General features: G+C 37.0%; 1 protein-coding gene across 1 annotated transcript; it reads right to left on the reverse strand.

Annotated features, from left to right (window-relative positions):
• Positions 1 to 877: 877 nt before the first annotated feature.
• ACP3 (acid phosphatase 3) lies at positions 878 to 19,059 on the reverse strand. Its single transcript, XM_040069973.1, has 11 exons — positions 18,946 to 19,059; positions 13,049 to 13,144; positions 10,967 to 11,053; positions 9,910 to 10,062; positions 7,372 to 7,470; positions 6,799 to 6,903; positions 5,682 to 5,814; positions 4,276 to 4,358; positions 2,506 to 2,612; positions 1,789 to 1,958; positions 878 to 996 (listed from the first exon to the last, which is right to left on the reverse strand). Exons 1-11 carry the CDS (start codon positions 19,057 to 19,059, stop codon positions 878 to 880), a joined length of 1,266 nt encoding a protein of 421 aa, XP_039925907.1.
• Between the last annotated feature and the right edge of the window lie 1,895 nt (positions 19,060 to 20,954).

Raw genomic sequence — 20,954 nt, forward strand, 5'->3', positions numbered from 1 at the left:
GGAGTTATTATGATTTAAAATAAAAGATAATTAAGGGAGTGATAGCTTGAGGAATTATCCTAAGAGTGACTCAAAGAAATGCAGAGCAAAGGATCATTCATGACTGGGAGCTCAGGAAAATAAGAAAACAGAAAATAAGCAACAGAAAATATATTTTAATATATTTACTCATCTATATTACTGAAGTTACAGACACTGACCAAGATGCTGTTGCACTAAGCTTCTTGCTTGGTGTCTGGCTATGTGACAGAGATTATCCCAGTTCTACTTATTTCAGTGAGAGCTATAAAGATGTAACTCCTTTAAAGAGCAGGCTGAAGACTTTTATTAGCAGAAGGCTGAGGTCAAAACTCATGCATAAATTTGCATGAATAAATACAGGAACAGTATGTCCAATGGCTTGAGTCTTTTTCATACAGTGATTGCAACTTCTGCTCACTAAAACTATTTTCTTGTGCATCAGCAAAATAGCCAATTATAGGAAGTAAGGCAAGTATTACAGAATGCAGTTTTGAAGAAAGACGTTTTGAGCAGGAGAGGGCTAAAGGTAATAGGCAATATTAAAAAAAAGCATAGGCAATAACATTGCTTCACCCCACTGGTTGATGTGAGATTGATTAATAGTAGTAGTAGTAGTATAAAGATATAAATTGGAGTAATTCTATCCATCCACTAATTCCTAAAATAACATGTTTCTACAGTATTTCTCACAGCAGATGTGTAAAATTTTAGGAGCTAGGCCACAGATACCTCAGCTGTTTAGGTTTTTTGAATATGCTTTGGAGATTATTTTGACCAGAGGAAACTGGTGGATATCTGCAACTTCAAGTATTCCTTGATGTCTAGCTGCTCTCTCTTTGAATTTTTTACCTCCGCTTTAAATGTCTTGGTAGTTGTTTCTGTGCCTGCAGCGTCCATAATGATAAAGGAGGTAGAGCAGTACAAGGTTAAAAATGGACAACAAGCCAACAGCAACATTAAATCCAATAAAAATATCTGTGAAGAACAAATAATAAATGAAAAGGGAGTTAATGAAAGACATATATGTATACTATTTTATATGCAAAGCTAACAGTCTAATTGCATACATGCACAATGGAAGTATTTCTGGCAAGATCACATTTGCTGACATGCATAACATAAGAGTATATACTTCAATCCTAGAAATTTATAGATTGCTTCCTGTGCATAGGTAAATCTTACTCCCAGGTTTCCATAGGGCAGGAGGGACTTTGTGTAGTTAATGAAAAAGAAAAACAGTTTCATCAGGGATCAGCAAAATGGTGAATATATGCAGGACAGGGGAAATAACGGGACTATTGAAAAGTAACATGTGTTGCCTTGCTCTTCTTGTCCTTCCCAGAAATAATATTCAGTCAGGAAAAGGTTGTCATCTCTCAGCTGTTAGTAGATCATGCATCAGCTGTACTCAATACAACTGTAGAAATACAGATGCACAAATCTTACCATGTATTTGAAATCCAGTTCTGCTTTGCATTTGCAGGAAGTCGGATGTACCCAACATGAACATGACCCTCATATAGCACTCACAGCCATACTTCTCTCAGACATTTTCAACAAGTGGAGATCTAGTTTTGACCACAGCCTTTAGGCAGCTCTTTTTGTGAATATGCTCATTTCTTTTCTACTGACATTCCTTGTCCATAGTAAATCTGGCCCACACTTAAAGGGAAATCTACTGATTGTGGGAAAGGTACAAAATTCAGAGCCACTGATAAAATATCTGCCTCCATGCCTTTTGTGGAAAATACAGAACTGTTACACTACCTTTCATTTTGTCTTTCTTCCCACATTCTTTTGACCAGTTGTCTGTAATCACGGGAGAAACTAGTTCAGCAAACTTCTCAAGTGGACAAGAAGAGGTGCACCCTGGCAAAGTGAGGAGATAAGGGTCCTTTGAAGTGTCGTTCCGATAATGCATTTCGATGCTATATTGCCTGATTAACAACATTGAAAAGTTTATTAAAAAGGTTTCTTAAATAGAAGGTTTCCTACTTTAAGACAGCATATTGGAAATAGGCTCTGACAACTGAGAGTGGAGGCTTTGTGAAAGAAATCTGCAAAGCCCACTTTGCCAAAGCTGGTTATTTAACTGCGCAGATCAGCAGTCAGCTGAAAAGGTCCTTCTGAAGGCTGTTTGAATGGCACCAGCACTGGGTTCTTCTAAGTCAATGGGCTTACTGTGGGAGTTATGTCTTGGAAATGTGTTTGTTAGCATCTGAGGAATCAGAAAAAATTATTTTACCATTTTCTTCCCTCTCATAAGATTTGTTTTACCTCTTCTTCCTGAGTTTCAAAGCACACCTGCGCATCCAGAAAATGTAATTTTCCCTAGTTTTAATATGACTTTGTGCCTATGGGCTCATCAGTGAAGTATGTATTTAAATCAAAATTGTATCTTCTTACAATATTTGAGAAGAGGTTTTGGGGAAGAGGGTAGCAAATTCTAAACACTATTTCTTGAATAGATGAGAAGATACTTGCCCATTGCTTTCTTGGTAGAGTTCAAAAAACTGGCAAGCAGCATATGGTGGCAGTTTTCCATTGAAAATATTGAGAGCAATCTGGAGGGCCCCAACTGTGGTGTCATGCTATTGGAGGAAAAAAAAAAAAAAAATCCATCCTTTACAGTCAATTAAGTCAACTAGCATTCATCCAGAGCAATGAGACAAGAGTAGAGAGGGAGTGGAAATCAAGATAAAAGAAAAGCTGTGTAAATTTGACCATAAAAATATGTTTAGTATATTCACCATTGGGAAAAACACGTTAACTGATTACTACAGACAGCAGGAGGCATTTCCAAAGAGTTACTGCAGTATGTGTCTTAACACCATCTGGCAGGATTTTGGAGACAGATACTGAGGGAAAGCAAGATGTGGTTTGAGTAATAAATCTAATTTTTCAGTCTGTTTTCTCTTTTCCTTCCTTTGGTAGTGTTTTAACTCCAAGGTCAGATTAAGGCAGTGTGAAGTAGTATAATCTAGGGCATTTCAAGTGAAAGTACTTTTTTTTCAGGTAGTGTACCAGACAAATAGTTGTATGCAAAGACTATTCTCCTCACTTCCACTTCAGAATTTTTTCAGTTGTTCCTTCTGTTTGGACTCATGCAATGAAATCTCAGTATGGCTTCTATTTTTATGGGATCAGTTACCCACCCACATACAGTTTCTTCTTCTGCCCATTATCCCTGCTTTTGCAGGGATCCTAGGAAGAGGAGCTGAAGGCAGGAAGTCCAAATACTTTGGTGCATAAATTTTGCAAGCATCTTTAGATATATACATATATATTTGCCAGACCTATTTATATTATAGTCTAGCAGCTATGGTTTAATTATTATTCAGGTTCTGGAATTTTTTAGGCTGATCGGTTTCAAAAATAACCATGTACTAGAACTCAGGGTATTAAAGCAGAAGTGAAAAATTGGATGTCCTGCTCTTTCCTTTTCAAAAAGAACTTGGTACTACTAGAATCATGCAGAAAGGACAGTGAGAAAGATTTGAGGTATCAAGTAGTTTCTATAGGAGAAAATATTAAATAGGGTAGGACTCTGTCTTGGAAAAAGAAATATGGAAGAAGAGTGACAGAAAATAGTAAATTCATTAGAGACCTAGAAAAAGTGAATAAAAGAGGGAGTACTTTTTTCTTTAACACACAAGTCATTGTCACCGGATATTGCAGAGTCCAAAAGTATAAATGCACTTAAAAAGTTATTAGGCAAGTTGATGCAAGGCAGTCTGTCAAGAGATACTAAACACAAATTCTGTCCCAGGAAGTCCCTAAGACACAGATTGCTGCAGGGTTTTACCATTCTCTGCTGGTTTTATTCCCACATTCATCCTTGTCTTTTGCCCTTGTTAGAGACAGAATAATGAATGAGCTGGGCAGATTTTGGCCTGATGACGCCCTCTAAACTAAATAAAATAATAATAGTAGTAATAAAAAAGAACCCACAGAGGAGAGGTTTGGAGGCACAGCTGAAGTTCTGCTATGTGCCAGTATCTTTGGAGCACTTCAGGAAAGATGCAGCTAGTAGAAACTGAACCATTGGGTTGTTGGAATAAAGAATGATAAAATATATTTTTTTTCTTTGCCAAATATAGTTTTACTAAAACTGAGGTGAGATCCATGCCTATACTGTGTTCTTTTCCTGACTGGTGTTCAGCTTGTTACTGAATGAAGCTGTATTATATTATTCTTTCATTTAACTTTACTAGTAAAATCAAAGCAAGACTTACGAAAGATGAAAATACTTACAGCAGAGTAGACCTCCATTTTTCTTGGTTTTGAAGAATTCACAGCTTGTTTAATACTGTTTAAAATAATATTCACAAGGACACCTTAAAAAGATGGAAAAAAGGAAGTGGAAAATGAAAGTATAATGTTTGAATGGAAACAAAAAAGACAAAACATTGTGAGTATCAAATGTAAGACATCTACTAAGGCCTCATACTCATTTTTTTAGATTACTACAATTTTGTAAGAGAAGATATTACAGAGGAGAAATATATGATTCATAATCCAGGTCAAGTGAAGAGGCAGTATTCACAGGAAATTATCTAGAACCATCCTGAGAACTGGGGATAATGACACTTCCAGTTCTGTTATGCTGAGATCCCTCCATCCTCTTTTTTGTTTGTCTGTAGTGTTGGAATAATGTCAGCTGTGCTGGTCTCTTCCTCTCTATACGCCAAAGAAATATTTTAACTATTTGCTTCCAACAACTTACACATTATTGATTCTTCATTTTTTCCAAAGCTCTTTTGTACTTCTCCAGCCCAAAGGTATTCTAAAGCCAGTGGGTAAGGGCAGCAGAAATTTCCTGGAGCACAGTTTATATCATTCTAAGAAAAGAGGAGGTAACTGGTATGTCAGCGAACATTAGATAAATAGTCCTGACCATGTGATATGATCTTCTGCCAGCTATTGGGCTTTACTGCAGTTTGTAGCCTGGAATTAGTATAAATTTGGTCCAGTGATGTGTATGCCTAGGTGATGGATCTGCTAGTAATTCTTTACCTAGATCTAATGCACAGTAGGTGCATTAGAAAACCTAGCCTCAAATGTTCAAGCTCAATTGTTTGGGTTTCCTGCTCATGGATACCTGGGGATCATATGATAAATTCCTGGGTTGTGTTCTGAAGTAGTATCAGAATGTGCAGCACAGTCTATGTGCCCCTATTCTGGAGCTAATCAGTAGTTCCCAGTTCTTACAGTATAGACATAACTGGAATCTCTCAGCTTCTATTCTGATCAGACTGTTTTGGAGCAGCTTTATATCACTCAGAGAGCTACAAAAGTGTTTCAGTACATCAAAATGAAAAACAAAGAACAGGAAAGAATTAGAAGTAATGTTGGAGAAACAACTTAATCTAACCTACTATAAGTAATTATCTGACCCCCATGAGAGCCTGATTTTTTCCCTTAGTTTTCTATAATATTTCTAAAATTCCTAATCCCTTTAAAAAGTTGGAAAACCTGAAAATATTAATTTTTACAACTTGTTGCAGTGCCAATGATCAGCCCATATTTAAATACTTAATATGGCATTCAATGTCTATAGTTTCAAATCAAGTGTTTGTTTGAATAATTTTGCAGTAGTAAAATGACAGGACGTTGCATTATCTCCTTCTTTCTTGGAGCTGTGCATTTTTTTGATTTACCTCCTTGTAGTCGTGATTTCTCTTCTGTTTTATATACTCCAAATAATGAGAATAAGGACAATTCTGCCAGTTTTTCCATCTTGTTGATTACATCTTCAGTGGCCCATTCAGGGAGACTGTAATTGTGAATACCCTAGTGATAAAGAAAGCAAAAGAGTGTTTATAATTCACTGTTTTCCATCATCCTGTCTTCTACCCTCATACTACTTAGTTTAGACTTTCTGAGGCTGTCCTGTCATTCTTTTCACAGTGTGAGTTTACTCTGGAGTATGCCCTGAAACATATGGGGATCAGCCTGAAGTGAGTGAATGGGCAGGGCAGAAGCACCTGTGTGGAGATTCCTTGTAGGTATAATGTGTTCTTGCTATTGACATACATGGTTTTGGTGGGAAATATTGCAGACATGTGTCTTCTTCTCTTCCTTTCTCTGGATGTTCAGGTTATAAGTACCTAATTTTTTCTGCCTTTCCATACAGTTGTCCCCATACCAGTTCTATCGCTGGGCAACTGGAGACAAGCGTCACTCTCCAGTCATGTAGCAGTGACAGTGTCTTATCATGTTTAATTACCGCATTTTGCAGATGATTATTCAAAATCCTTCATGCATTGCTGGTAATGACTGGGGCCAAATGGAATTATTCCATGCTTGGGGTCAGTTTGGGCTTTTTTTAACTGGTAGCAATCACCATCTCAAAAATTTTTAACGGATAGATCTTTCATGATCTCTGATGTTCAAAATCTTAAGTATTTTGATGTTTACCTGTTGATAGTTTAAAGTTAATAATTTCATTTCTCTGTTAAAAAATAACAAATATATTATAGCCATCATGCTGAATAATTCTGTAGTAGCAAACTGGGAAGGGGGAGAAGGGAATAAAGGGAATGGTAACAATTCTTAACACATGAAATGGAAATGACAGTCTCCCAAGCTGTAGACCATGTTTTTCAGTTATCTTTTACCAAAGCACTAAAATATAGCTCAGATTCAAATTTAAAGAAAAAAAATTAAAAATAGAAGAGAATATAACTCATTCCTGTGAAAACATATTGCCATGGTTTAATTGAAACCCAAAGTTGGAGTTATATTCTTCCCTAGCATCTATTGATTTATTATTACCTCGCAATGTAGAGTATCATATGTATTCCAGAGCTGGAAATTGTCCAGTGTTTTAAGGTGATTTAGTTCAAGCCCTGTGTTAACTGCCATTGTTTGTAAAAAATCCTGTGGAGAAAAAGTGATGAGTATACCACAAATACTTAATACACATGGAACATACATGCTGTTAGATTCACTAACACCCAACCTTTTCACAGATTTTCACAGAGCCACAGAATAAGCTGAGTTTGAAGGGGCCTGTAAGGATCATTGAGTCCAGCTCCTGCCCCTTCGCATGACATCCCTAAGAATCACACCATGTGCCCAAGCACATTATCCAAATACTTCTGGAACACTGTCAGGCTTGGTGCTGTGACCACTTCCCTGGGAACTGTATTCCCGTGCCCAACCACCCTCTCTCTGGGTGAAGAACCTTTCTCTAATATCTAACCTAATCAAGGGGCTTCATTTTTTTTTCAATTTGTTTTTTCATTTTAACAGAAGGAAAAAGCACAATTCCATAACTTCTACAACTTAGTTACCTTCCTTTTTCTCACGTCTTGGGTGTGGCTTTGTTTGTTTGTTTTCTCTTACCATGTATGGCTGTATTCTATTTTGAAATTCTTTAGATGTTTGTGTTTCCTGCTGAAGTTCATCAAAACGGGGACAGTTGGGCAGAGGAAAATTCAACCTCTGAAACATGAAAGCAAAACTTAGAATAGTTCTAAAATTATATTTTTTAAACAGATTCTTGGCTGTGCTTGCCCTTCTCATTAATTGTTTGTTTGGATACCTTAATCATGATTGCAGTTAACGTAAGTGATAGACTGTGGTAACTTTCCAATGGTTACTTGTGTCTATGATAGCTTGTTTTCCCTCAATTTAACTGATTTTGGCAAAAAGAAATTGCATGTCTGTCAGGGGATTGCTTTGAGAAATGGGTTGGGGTCCATCATCAGAAATTTTAAAAAGCTACCATTTCCCTCTCATTTTTTGCATTCTCCCAGATGTAACTTAACTCCACCTGGTACTGGAACCTGACTTTCTTCTCCATCTACACATCCAGGTCTCATCTCTGGAATAACCAGTGGATTATGGTAAGCATTTTAAGTACCACTTAATAGACAGAACATGAAACCAGAGTGACAATTTGTTCTCCTGAAATACCAAAAAGCTATGAGCCTAAGGGCTCTGTTCTTCTTTAGGGATATGGTTCACTTCCAGTTACTCCAGGTGTGTGGATTATGAGGTCACATGATAGTACATATTTGATCTGAACAAAGTGTATCCTTCAAACTCTGGCAGATATGGTTTATATCAATTGCAGAAAGACAAATGGTATCTGATACAGCATAAAATGTCAGTGGAAAGCCATGGTGAACAAAACAAGCTTGTGCTGGTTCAGCACTTTGTCACATCACTAGAGGATTTTTGACCCAGAAGGAGTATTATCCTATAACATTAACAGACTGTGGTTCCAGCATGTCTCCAGTGGGAAGTTGGCAGCAGGCATCAACTGACCCTAGCCCACTTTTACTTGGATAGGTTTCCAAGGGTGGAATTTTTCTGTAACAGCAGCACACTGGAGGATGAAAGCTCAAAGTTTCAGTATGAAACTGGGGAATGTTGTTTAATTACACAATAGCAAATGTTTCTCTTGCTGTATGTCTTAATTATCCCTCTCTAGGTGTTACTAATTAAGCCACTCCCTTTGGCTTCATTAATCAGTACTCAGTCCTGTTGCCTGTCAAGCCTTAATATATCTCAGTGGCTTAAAAATAAACTGTGATTATGTTTTTTTATAGGACTGTACCTGGCTTCAGTTTCCCACTTTGTGTTGCTTGGGGCTTGAAAATACCTTCAAACATCTGCTTGGTTTAACCAGGAAACAATGTTTTTTCCCAGGTGGTTTGCATTGTAAAAGACATTTTGAGTTGCTGCAGAGCTGTGTTTGAGAGAAGTGTCAATACCCACTCCTGAAGCAGCCACAGAAGTGATGAGGTACTAGAGACTCCAGCAAAGGAGCTTGCCTTCCTCAAACAGGTTATTTCATTGCACTGTGATTCCCCTAAGGGCGTTGAGGTATTATATGGCCAGAGCTCTGACCACTTTGATACTTTTCTGGTCTTTTGGTGAAAGAACTTCCTCTGGTGTCCTGTGTTTAAATAACAGTGAGTGTTCTTTTCTGTTTAGGAACAGGGTTAAGTTTCTGGCTGAATCGCACATTGCCTAATCCAGTTTGTGGGAGCTCTTTCTCTCTTTACATGTCTTCAAGCATGGTCTACAAGAATAGAGCAACACCAAAGGGAGAGAGGTGTGGCAGCCCCCTAATGAGTGAGTCCAAACTCTGGTGTTTATGACGGCCTGTTATATAATTGGGGGTTTATACAAATTTCCTTAAAGCCAACTTCTATCCTCAAAGACAGAAGTAAATTAGGCTTTCTGTTATTAGACTCAATAGCTTTTTATCCTTATTGGCCACAGTGTTCCTTACACTGTCCTTGTCATAAGAGCAAGTGGAATTGAAATCTAAACCTGAGTCAGCCAGAAAGAGCTACATGAAGTAAAACTTCTACAGGACCTGTTATTCAGGTAGGTCTACTCTTAGGATCTGCAGAAGTGTTGGGGTTTCATTAAATGTTTCTATAGCAGTGAGCACAAAAGAGCCCTTGTCTGTAATTAGAATGTTTAAGTGCTACCAGAATAAGAAGGTAATAATTTTGAGGTCATTACAGTGGCTGGTGAAAATTCAGTTCCTTGAATAAACTATGGAACTAACTTGTCAAAGAGACAAGATCTGCCTGGTTGAGTGAAAACCACTTGTCTCCTGTAAAGACTTAGGGCAACTTCCCTAGAATACTGTCCAAAAGTGTTCTGGTCAGAAGACATGACCTTGGAGAAGTAGTGTGTGTGACAATTCAGGTATTCTGCACCTACGGAAGGAGGATTTTCATGTTGCTGATACAGTTGACATAGGACATACTCATCAGCCAGTAGCTGCATTTGATATTTTCTGTTATATTGAACTCAAAGAGCTTCAAAAATGTGGGGTTTTAGCTATTTTCCTTTTTTCTGTTCTTGTGCTTCTGTTAACGATTCAGACTTTATAGAATGCTTCTAGCCAGTACTCACCTGCTCTGTTGTTTTTTGAAAAATATGAACTGGAATGGGTTGCCAGAGAAGCTCAGGGTTCCAAATTTGGCTGCTAGTTGGTGGAAAGAGGCCAGAAAGATAAGACTGGGCACTCATAATGGTGCGATCATAATCTGTACTTTGGATGTAAAACTGAAAATAAAATGGTAAAGAATTAAAGGTAAAATGGAAATGACAAAATAATAGGGAAACTTTATCCAACTTGTCAATACTGACTTTTTGTTTTCAGTTTTATATTTTTGCATAAAGTAAAACCAGAGAAACCATATCAGCTTTCCAGGGCCCTACTTCAGTTTCACAAATGGAGTTGCCAAGCCATCTTTGGAATCTAACCCTCAGACTGAACTGAAAGAATAAGAAAGCATGATTTCAAAGAAGGATGTTCTCTACCTTTTGAGATTCAGGGGAACATAGATACATGTAGACATGGGGATGTGATTTAGTGGTGGGCAGATTAACAGTTGGACTTGAAATACATAAAGGTCTTTTCCCACCTAAATGAATCTATGATCTATCAGTGATACCTCAGGAATGTTAAAGCACTAAAAAACCGTAAACTTCTCTTGGAAGCATAGCAAAGGTCTGTTGTACCTTCCCATAATGCATGCCTCCTATACAGACCAAAATGTTAGAGGGATCTATCCCACCATGGATCTGTACTGTATGATAAGCACATCCAAACAGCTGTTAGACCTCTCTGTTTTAGGAGGAGGTATGTAATCATGGCCCATCACATGACTGGATAGGCATTTATCTTTCAACAGGGTAAAACAATAATGGGTCTCTGTATTCCCAACTCATTCATCCTGGAGCTGTTCAGTTTGGGAAAATAAGATTGTGAAAGACCCAAACAGAATGTAAGAGCTGAAAATTAAACTTTATTCTGTGTTTTTACCTTGATGTAAGTCTGACTTTCAAAAATGTTATTCTTTTACCTTAATTTCTCCATTAATGAAATGAGTGTGTTAATGTGCTTTTATAAGTCCATAATTCTGCTATGACAGAGAAATGTGTTGCAGACAGATCTACTCTATACCTCTTGCCGGTTGTATGTGCTGTTCAAGAAGCTGGAATATCGTTTCCTCATGTACTGTCCAAGTTCAAATAGCTGCTGCATTCCAGTCTGTAAGGCAAGCATATGGGTGACAACTAGATTTAGGTGACTGGAGACTTTTAATGTAGAAATGTCTTTTCTAATTGTTGTTGTTGTTGTTTTCAGCAATGAGCTTTTAAGTAATCATTAACTGTTTGTATAACGTACCGTTATTGTGGCTTAACCCCAGCTGGCAACTGGACACCATACAACTGTTCACTCACTTACCCCTTGTGAAATCAGGAAGAGTAAAAGTGGGAAAACTCCAGGGTTTGAAGACAGTTTGATATGCAAAGCAAAAGCCACACATGCAAGCAAAGCAGAACAAGGAATTTATTCACCACTTCCCATGGACAGGCAGGTGTTATGCCTCCAGGAAAGCAGGGCTCCATCCAGTTACTTGGGAAATGACATCAAGCTGTATGTCTTGACCTTCCTCTTTCTCTTGTTTTTATATTTTATATGCTGAGCATGGCATCATAAGATACAGTATATCTCTTGGGTCAGTGGAGAACTGCTGCCTCCCAGCTGTATCCCCTCCATACTTCTTATGCACCCCCAGACAAACTCAGGGTGATACAAGAAACAGAAAAGCCCTTGAATCTGTATAAGCCCTGCTCAGCAATAACAAAAACATCCCTGTGTTATCAGCACATTGGATCTGTGTAAGTCTTGCTCAGCAGTAACAAAAACATCCCTGTTATCAGCACTTTTTCCAGCACAAATCTAAAATGGAGCCCCATACCAGTTCTCTCTCAGCCAAAACCAGAACAATGGTTTTGTTGCAGGTGATCTAGAATTTTTAACAGAAATGTTCACCTATATCTATGAAGAAATTATATGTTCTGAAATGCTAAGACTGCAACATCTGCCACAGAAAGGCAATGCCCCTGATACTATACAAATACTATTTCCACAGTGCTGTAGATCTGTGGACACTGATCAACATTGTCCTTTACAATGTATGTCATTTAGTGACAACTGAGAGAGAGTGATTGACAACCTACTACTTATCATAGTCACTGCTCTATTATTTGTTCAGCCTTATAAATTTGTAGCTTATATTTCATGCCTTAAGTAAAATTCTTCTGTCTTTGCCTTGGTGTGCCTGCAGTTGTCTTAGGTTGCACGCTGTCTTTTCTGTTATTAATTTCTAAAATCTGAGCTGAACTTTTCAACTTCTACCTGTCAGAGAAGTACATTCCTACTACTGTTGCTAAAAAGATAGCAAAATAGCAAAAAGTTCTCAAAAGAGTCAATGCCAAAGCAGGAACATCTTCTTAGTATATGAGCTAGGAGTAAGATAGTAATGCATTGTTTCATTGTTTGAATTCTACAGATCTTTCAAGCCTGCCTTCAAATATTAAGCGCTGAACTTCCTCTGTTTCATACTTCTGCATACTTCTGCAAAGTGTTATTAGGAAATGCATTGTCTTCCTTTTGCTCCAGAGCTTCATATGTCAAATACAGTCAAAGAACTAAGTCTTGATGTTAAAATGCCAGAGCAGCAAGTAGGTTCAGTGCATCCTAGTGAAACTCTGGACTGCAAGTGGCCTTCTTAGAAGACACATTGTCTCCAGAAGCAACCTTCTCCTACAACTCTTCTCTTGTTTTGTGAATTGGTAGTTGTTAGTCCAATGATGAGGTGTAGACTCCGCACGTGACTTGCTGGGCAGGAGTCATGCCTTTGCCCTGTCACAGGGCTCAGTACTTAATGGTCACTAGAACTTCATCAGTGTTAACAGTACCATGTTTAAACTTGCCATTTATTTGAATGCAGACATGCTATCAAGAAGCTGTTGCTTTTAGGAAGGTAGTTATAAAGCTACATGAACAAGATTTCAATTTAGCAATAGTTGAATGAATAACACTGCAAAAATGTTTATGAATTACTGGTATTGGTATTTGCTAATAGCCACTATCAGAACCTGGGATTTGCTAATTCTTTTGAGACACTCACAAAAAACATCTTCCCACTTCCTCTTTTAGTAGCATTTTTAAGTTCTTCTAAGAAAATCAACATACCTTGGTGAGTTGTCCAAATCCCTGGGGCCATTCGCTTTCTTTGTGTAGATCAGTTGGAAAGTTTATGATTGGTGTTCGGTCACCGTGTCGGAAAAGCTACAATGTAAGCAATAAAAACCCCTTGAGTCCATTACTGTTAACACTCCTTTCTTATCTAACTAGAAGTCAAGCATACATTATACTTGCAGTGTCATTTGTCAAATGAAAATATCGGAGAGTCTGCAGAAACCTCGTCAAGCAGGAGAATTCATCATTACATTCTTTACAATCAAGATTATGTATAATTATATAGGAATTAAGTGGGCATAAGCCTGATGATTCTTCCTCCTAGAACATAAAATTAATCACCCAAGATGTTACTGTTGGGATTATGTTCACAGCTGGACATCTAGACAGGAAATATGACTGAATTTTGGAAACTCAGCACTTTTGAATATTAAACCAGTTACTGATGTGCTTACATTAGTATTTAATTACTTTGTCATAGACATTTGAAATTTTTTGGTAACTGTTTTTTCATAGCAGTGTATTTAAAAGTAATTCCATGTACATATGGATCTTATGCTCAGTTTCTCAATCATCCTGAAATATAAAGATGAAAGAATATAAACATTTACATTGCTAGCTTACTTAATTAATACTTCTAAATGCATATATAAAAATATTTTTTTAAGTCTGTAGGATTTTATTTCTATCAAATTCAGGGAGAGCAAAGAGTTTGGTTCCTTTACTATCCTGGACATTCCAGCATGGTGAGCATTAGTGTGATGCATTCAATCGTACGATTTTTAATCAGGAAAATTAAATGAACCTTTTTATATTTTTATTCCAGCATACAAAGGAAATTACAACCCTAGGTAAAATGGTTCTGAAAACCTGGATTATTGCCCCTAAGCATATGCTGCATGGGATTAGAAAAATTAAATCCAGAGAAGTTTCACATGAAAGGAAATGCTGGAATACAAATTCACAGGGCTCCAGACAACCTTCCAGAATGTTGACTGAAATTGTTGGAAAAGTTACCTTTGCTTATCAATGTTCCTATCACCAACTCCATTCCTGACTTAGCACAATAAAATGACAATGTGGCAGCATGGTATATTTGTTAATAAAATGACATTTATGCCCTAACAGAGGTACATAACTTGTTCATAATTAATACTCTCCATTGCCTCATTAAGCCACATCATTCTTGCTCAGACATCAGAGCGGGTTGTACAGACTAGTCAGTTTGCCACTCCCACTGGGAGGTGTTTCATGTTTATATTTTTCAAAGTAAACACCAGCAGTGTGACTTTGTGTTTTAATTACAACACACACCCTTTCTCTCAGCCTTCTCTACTAATGCACATGAACCTGTGCTAGAGCAGGTACTTCAGAGATGGAAAATACTGTCCATTAAAGGCAAATGGAATTGGATTTCTCCCTCTGTTCATTTTCTACAATAGACAACAAAGTTTTTCTAGAGTATAAGTTACCATTAGAACATGCAGAAGACTGCTTATTATGGTTTTTGTTTTGCTAGTTGAATTTCACTATGTGGCCAACCTGAAATGAATATTTTGCAGCAATTCAAGGAGAGTTTTTCACCCTCGTCATCAAGTTTGTTGTTTGGCTTTTGTGTGGTTTTTTTTTTCCCTTCTCTGTGCAATTTTTAATCCTCCTTAAGTCTCTTTTCTTACTAATTTGGAATCTAAGTGCACCTGTAGTGAACAGGAGAATAAGTAAAGAGCTACATTTTCTGGTGGCTGATTCAGTTGAGTGCAAAAAAAATGAGTGAGAAGAACTTTTGTACTACTGCTCATTTCCTTATGCTGAGGTGTTGGGTAGGATTCATTAGTTTTTCTGGACAAGCTGTGTCAAGAATGAAGGTTAAATCACCAATTACAATATAGCTGCATCCTCTGTTGTTAAATTATCCAGCTTCACAGAAAAGCATTTTTATGGGTGACTGACAATTTTTCAAACTGACTAACGTGTTTAAATGAAGAATTTTTACATGTATTTTAGGCAATATTTAACAATAGATTAACAGTTGGCCATAAATATGCCCTCTTTATTAGTGAAAAACTAATGACAACACGTTAGATTTTAAATATTGGTTTGATGTTTTATATTCAATGTATGATATAACCCTGCGTGTGTCACGACAGTCACTGTCACAACAGTCAACCCCTAACAGCTTTCAGTAAGCCAGAACAGGAGTAACATTTTATCTGAATAGAAATTAGTGTGCAAGAAGATCATGATCAAAAGATATATTGAATATATGAGCAGAAGATATAAAGGAAAATATTTTATTTCTTTGTAACCTTAAGAAATTGAAGGAGTGGAGGATGTGCTATTCTAAAAAGAAGCACAGTTTAAATCCACACAAAATAGGAAATAATTCAGCTCCTTGTTCATATTTCTGCGCCTTCACTGCACAGTGTCACATAAATATGACATGAACACTAAACTGGAAGCAGCAAGAAGGGAACAAACACTAAAAAAAGAAGAACCCTGTTTTTAGAAATTGAAGGACAGAGCTTCTTAGCCAACTGGTTTTCGTATGTGCTGAAACCTCCTTGCTACTTCTGAAAATGACCTTGCTTCAGCTGCAAATGAAACTATGACTATAAGAACAACCATTTAACCTGAAAGATTATCTTTTCACTCGCAGCTACATCTTAGGAGACTTATTCTAAAATTTGAAACTGTTTTTCATTAGAACACCTGATAGGAAAAGAAAGTGTATCCCTACAGATCTTGCCTTATTCATCAATATGTTTTTCTCAACAATCATAATTTCAACTTTGATAAAATCAAGTTGATTCTCCAAATTAATTTGAAAAAATGTATGCTGCAGCATTTATTACTCCTGGCCTACAGATTGACTTCCTGACCTTTCAGGGGACATGAAACATGGCAGAATGAGAGAAGAGGAGCAAGGAGGTATCATAAAAAGTGAAAAGACACCAAAAATCAAGAAGGAAGGGATGGTAAGGGGAATGTACACAAGAATAGCAAAGCCAGTCTGTTTGGTATATTAATTTTGGCACTCCTTTTGAAGTGTTTCACCTTACTTCTCAAATGCAGTAAGTGGATAATTAGCAAATCCATTACTTTCTCCTTCTACACTGATGCAGCTTGAATCTGATTTGGTGTCTGGGTTCATCCATTCACTCTTGGTAACTGTGAGCATCACTTCATATGGAAATGGTCACATGACTCAAACTTTGGCCAGCATTTGCTTCTATTGTTGTCAGGTGAAAAATCATATTGAAGACAAACTGGTGCAGGGCAGAGGGCTCACTGAGGATATGACATGAGTAGCATACAAATATATATATAACATCTTCATTTAGAAATGCCACGAATTACAGCAAAGTATCTGTCTCTGAGTAATAGTGAGCCTCTTGCACACACTTTTATTGACAGACTTAACTTCAAACAAAAAGATGTCTTACTTTGAAGCCAGGAGTAGAAATGAAGAAATAAAAGTGAAGTGAAATCATCATGCTGCTAGTTCAGGAAAGCCAGAGATGTAGAAATACTGAGCATGTTTAATCAAGGTTTCAGATAGCTTGGCTTAATTAAATAAATCACTCTCAGAGATAAGATGATCAGTCAATGCTTCCTATCCTGAGTTACAAGAAGACATGATGAAACCACAGTGCCTCAGAAACCACACCTCTTTGTATATATGACAGGTGAAATGTGTGTGTGTGTGTAGAAGCAGAATGTCCAGGTCAGAACTTCTTTCAACAGAGGCAATAAATCAGTATTTCATTTCTACTTGGATGCCTGATTGTCCTACATATTTCTTCTTTTCTTCTTTCTTTAAATTTAAAGTTTGAGTTCTTTAAATTTAAATTCTGCCTTTAATCTTAAATTCAGTGCACAAGAGTTATGCTAAAAGCTAATGTTTACATGTAAGCAGAGAAATTTAAAAAACATTTTGACAAACTGACTTCAATTATAGCTTTTCAGAGAAAAGGGCTTGTGGCCAATGATCAAAATGTACAGAATTGGCACAAAGTTAGGAGTTGTGAGAAAAGAGTGAGACACCTTCCTAGGCACAGCACAATTCTATAAGTGAGCAAAATCAAACATTTATCTGTGTTTCTTCTCCCCTGCAGATGTATTTTATGTTGTGCAGTTCTGCTAAGGAAGTTGTAGAAAGTCATTATGAAAATTGTCGCAAGCAGTAATACTCCCAGGTGAAAACATAGTAACTTACAGAGGACAGATGGACAATGACTATTGAAGTATGTCAGAAAGATGCCTTTTAGACTTACCTTGATGGAGGCAATACCCTCATTATATCCCTTTATATCAGTGATATATTCTGGGGTCAATTCCTATGCTATTTATTTATACTAGCAGTTCTGTTTCTATGAAAATTCAATCAGCAAGTTCAGAAGGCGAAATTCAAAACAGCAAACATAAACCATGCCTTGAGAAAGAAGATGTATATTGTGATAAGATTAAACCTATTGTAATGTTTCATGTGATCGGCCATCCTAAGCAAAAGTAACAGGATTAAAAGGAAGACAGCTTAAATTAGATTTACCTACTATTTTAATGTTTATTGTGACAAGCTACCCTAGAAATTGTTGGTTTTTTGTTTGTTTGTTTCTTTTGTTAGGTGGCTGCACAATTATGGTAAACAGATGATTTTGGATAAAAAAGCCTCTATTTCCATAATGGTAAACATTTCCAGTAAGTTTCTGAAAAAACATTGCTTGTCAAAACACAATAACAGCTACAATTCAATAAAAGTCTCATTCTTTTCAAGGACTTAATGTTCCAAGGCTTGCTGTCTACCTGTTTTCACCTGTGTGTCCAGTTCTCCCTGTTATCATTGAAAAAACATGTAAGTATATTTCTATATACAGAATGTTACTGGAATTAGCGTCAGTGTGTGCTATGTGTGATGTCTCAGCAGGAGTAGGAACTGGTTTTTCCTGTGCACTCTGGCCTTCCTCCAAGCTGTGCATGCACACTGCAGCCAACAGATGGCTACACATGAAGTACTTTATTATGGTATGTTTTGGACACAGTATTTCTGCCTCGTACCTGTCTGCACCAATAATGTCTCAAATAAAGGTGAAGGAGAAGATCTTCAATTGCCTATTTATAAAATTTCATTCCAATCCCCTCAACTTTGTACAGAAAATATTCCTGTGGACTAAGTATGCTTGATCATTATACCTTTTATTTTAGAAAAGAATGAGAAGGACTATGGTTCAATCTTCATAATCCAAAGTGTTATATTGAATTAATACCTCTTTTCCTAGAGGTATTTGGGAAAGTGACATTGAGGTAGTGTTTAGCTACTTTGAAATAAGAAATGGCCCAGCAAAAGAATTATTACAGTCTGTTTTCAGCCTAACTGAAGTTAATGCAACATCTCTCAAATCTCTTCTTAAAAATGCCAGTCTATTTCTGTTTCTCAGTGTACTGCTGGGACAATTCAGTTATTGTGAAATGGAAAATATTTATTTTTTGTGTTTATGTGTGGTAAATTCTGTAACGTCAGTTCTGAAGCTTCAACTTCCAAGCGTAGAAGAGATTATCCATTATCACCAGCCCTCACGCTATGGAGTGTCAGCTAAACTAAGAAATAGGTAAATGTAGACTTTGCATCTCTTAACTTCTCTGCACTATGCATCTATCACAAAGTCAGTTATTTTGAAATAATAACTGGAGATTAGGAGATTAAAATTCTATTTAAGTAGTGATATTTTAATATTTCTTTAGGTAAGGTCTTTAAACTCAGTAAGCAAAAGGGCAGCAGTACTTATTTCAAAGTTTGAAGACAGGCAAAGAAACTGTCCACCTTGTCTGATTCAACAGACATGTAATTTTGTCCCGGTATTCCCCACAACAAAACAAAAACCAAGTCTACTTACTACAATCACAAACTTCAGTTCTCTTGCTGCAGTTGTCTGTTGAAGCAGAATGAGCATAATGTGAAAAGAAAAACACAGGATCCTAGACAAGCTGGAAAGCTGTATCACACTCATCCTGACAGAAGAGGAAAAAAGATTTTGTAGCTCCAGCTGCTGCTCAGGCTGAACTGCGAGACGTCAGGCTGTACTTTCAGAAGGGGTGGAACGGCTGCCGGTGCATTTCAAATCCAAGAGGAATGTTGTGTGACTACGCAACAAATTGCATCACCCTTTGTTTTCAAATTACTGTTTACATTCTTTTTAATCAAATCATAATTCCATTCATTTTTTTTTTTTTTTTGTAATATTTTTCTCTTTTGGAGCATGAAGGTGAAGTTAAAATACAAAGGAATTGCTAAGCATTCCTAATGTTTTGATCTATCTGTTCTGTTTCAACTTCTCTGTGCTTGGAATGTTTCCAAATTATAGCATGGCCACAAGGATGAACCAAGAGCCAGGCAATACTGTTTCTCTTTATTGCTCAGCTAGTCCACTTTTCAGCTTTCTTCCCCTCCCTTTTTTTCCTCCTCTTCCACACTATCACTGTGAAATCAGAATAATTATTTAAAACAACATTTCATGTGGGTTAAAATAACTAGTCCCTCAGATAAAATACTAGAATAAATTTTGCAACAAGTAAAATCTTGTCCGATCTTCTTTAAAATCCTTGCTGGGCAGTTATTTGCTCTTCAATTTGTGTGTATTATTTTTCTTTTCCCTTGGAGTATTCCTATACTTCCCCTTTGGAGCTGTTTATGTAAAGATCTTTTTTGGCCTCAGATCTTTAAGAAATTTCTTGTGAACAAGCTCTGGATCTCACATGTTTATTGTTACTGATTAAAAGCGCTCTTTCTGACAGTAGCTCAGTGGCTTTGAAGAGATTGCTCAGCTTGTCTCTGACTTCCTCACTATAATATAAGAAGAACAATACTTGTAGACTTGGTTTCATAAGGACTTTCTGAGTAATGAGTTAGTTTGCAGAGATCTATAAGTAGAGTTCTTTAAATGCTAAAACTTTAGGTCCTTTGTGTATTGTCATTCCACTCCTATCATACCCAAACCCGTCTCAGGGTCTTCTGCTCAGCTCTCTGCAGCAGTATTTTCTACAACATGTGTTTTACCATTTACCAGAAGTTCCATCTTTAGGGCCTTAAACCCCTCTAAGCTTCAGGTATTCTCTCCTCTGAGTTGTGTGAATGTCCTTTTGTCCACTTTGTCTGATGGATGGGACAAGATGGGAGGAGTACGACAGCTCCCAAACTTTCTTGTCTGTCTTCTCAGTCCTTCCCAGTTGTCAGCAGTTTGACTTCTTTCTTCCTCCACTGTTATGTCCCCACCCTCCTTTTTGATCTCTCCTGCTGTGATTTTTGCCTATGCAGAAGGTGTATGAGAGTAATCTATACTTCATAAATATGTAATATGTTGTCTTTTTGAAAACAAACATAAGCTGATCATCTTCCTCCATTATTTAAGAGTGTAGGTCATAAAATACACTTTCTTTAGAATACTTTCATATGTCTTAAAACTCAAGAATGGATGCCCTACTTTTTTAATCTATGTAATGGGTGGTTCCTAAGTTATTTGATCAAGGATCACTGTTGGCTCTTTGAATCTTTTCTTATCCTTCTTATGACCTTACCATGAAATTCGTAACTGACTAGTTTTTATAAGATTTTCCCGTTTATTTTGTTTTGTTGATGAGTGACTATGGCCACTGACATGTCACTATTATGGAACCATTCTAATGACTTCACTTTAGGACCTGAACTCAATTTTTTGGGGCAGCCGGGGATGGATTCTGCATGGCATCATTTAAGAATGTTTAAAAATATATGACAATGACATTTTATGGAAAACCTTTGTTAATGTCTCTTAAAAATGATGCTTCTACACAAGACCAAGCATACGGTAAGTAGTAGCGATTTCTGTGATTTCACTCTTCCTACTTTGTTAGGAAAGGTATTTTGTGC

This window comes from Hirundo rustica, chromosome 1, assembly GCF_015227805.2.
Source record: "Hirundo rustica isolate bHirRus1 chromosome 1, bHirRus1.pri.v3, whole genome shotgun sequence".
Classification (NCBI taxonomy): Eukaryota; Metazoa; Chordata; class Aves; order Passeriformes; family Hirundinidae; genus Hirundo; species Hirundo rustica.

Bases quoted from the DNA above. Each gene is read 5' to 3' on its own strand.
- ACP3 (XM_040069973.1), bottom strand. From the start codon at position 19,059: ATGAGTGTGATACAGCTTTCCAGCTTGTCTAGGATCCTGTGTTTTTCT. The intron at 6,904-7,371 runs GTAAGAGAAAAC...TTTTCTCCACAG, and splicing joins ATAGAATACAGCCATACATG to GATTTTTTACAAACAATGGC. The intron at 4,359-5,681 runs GTAAATCAAAAA...CATCTTTTTAAG, and splicing joins GAAATCACGACTACAAGGAG to GTGTCCTTGTGAATATTATT.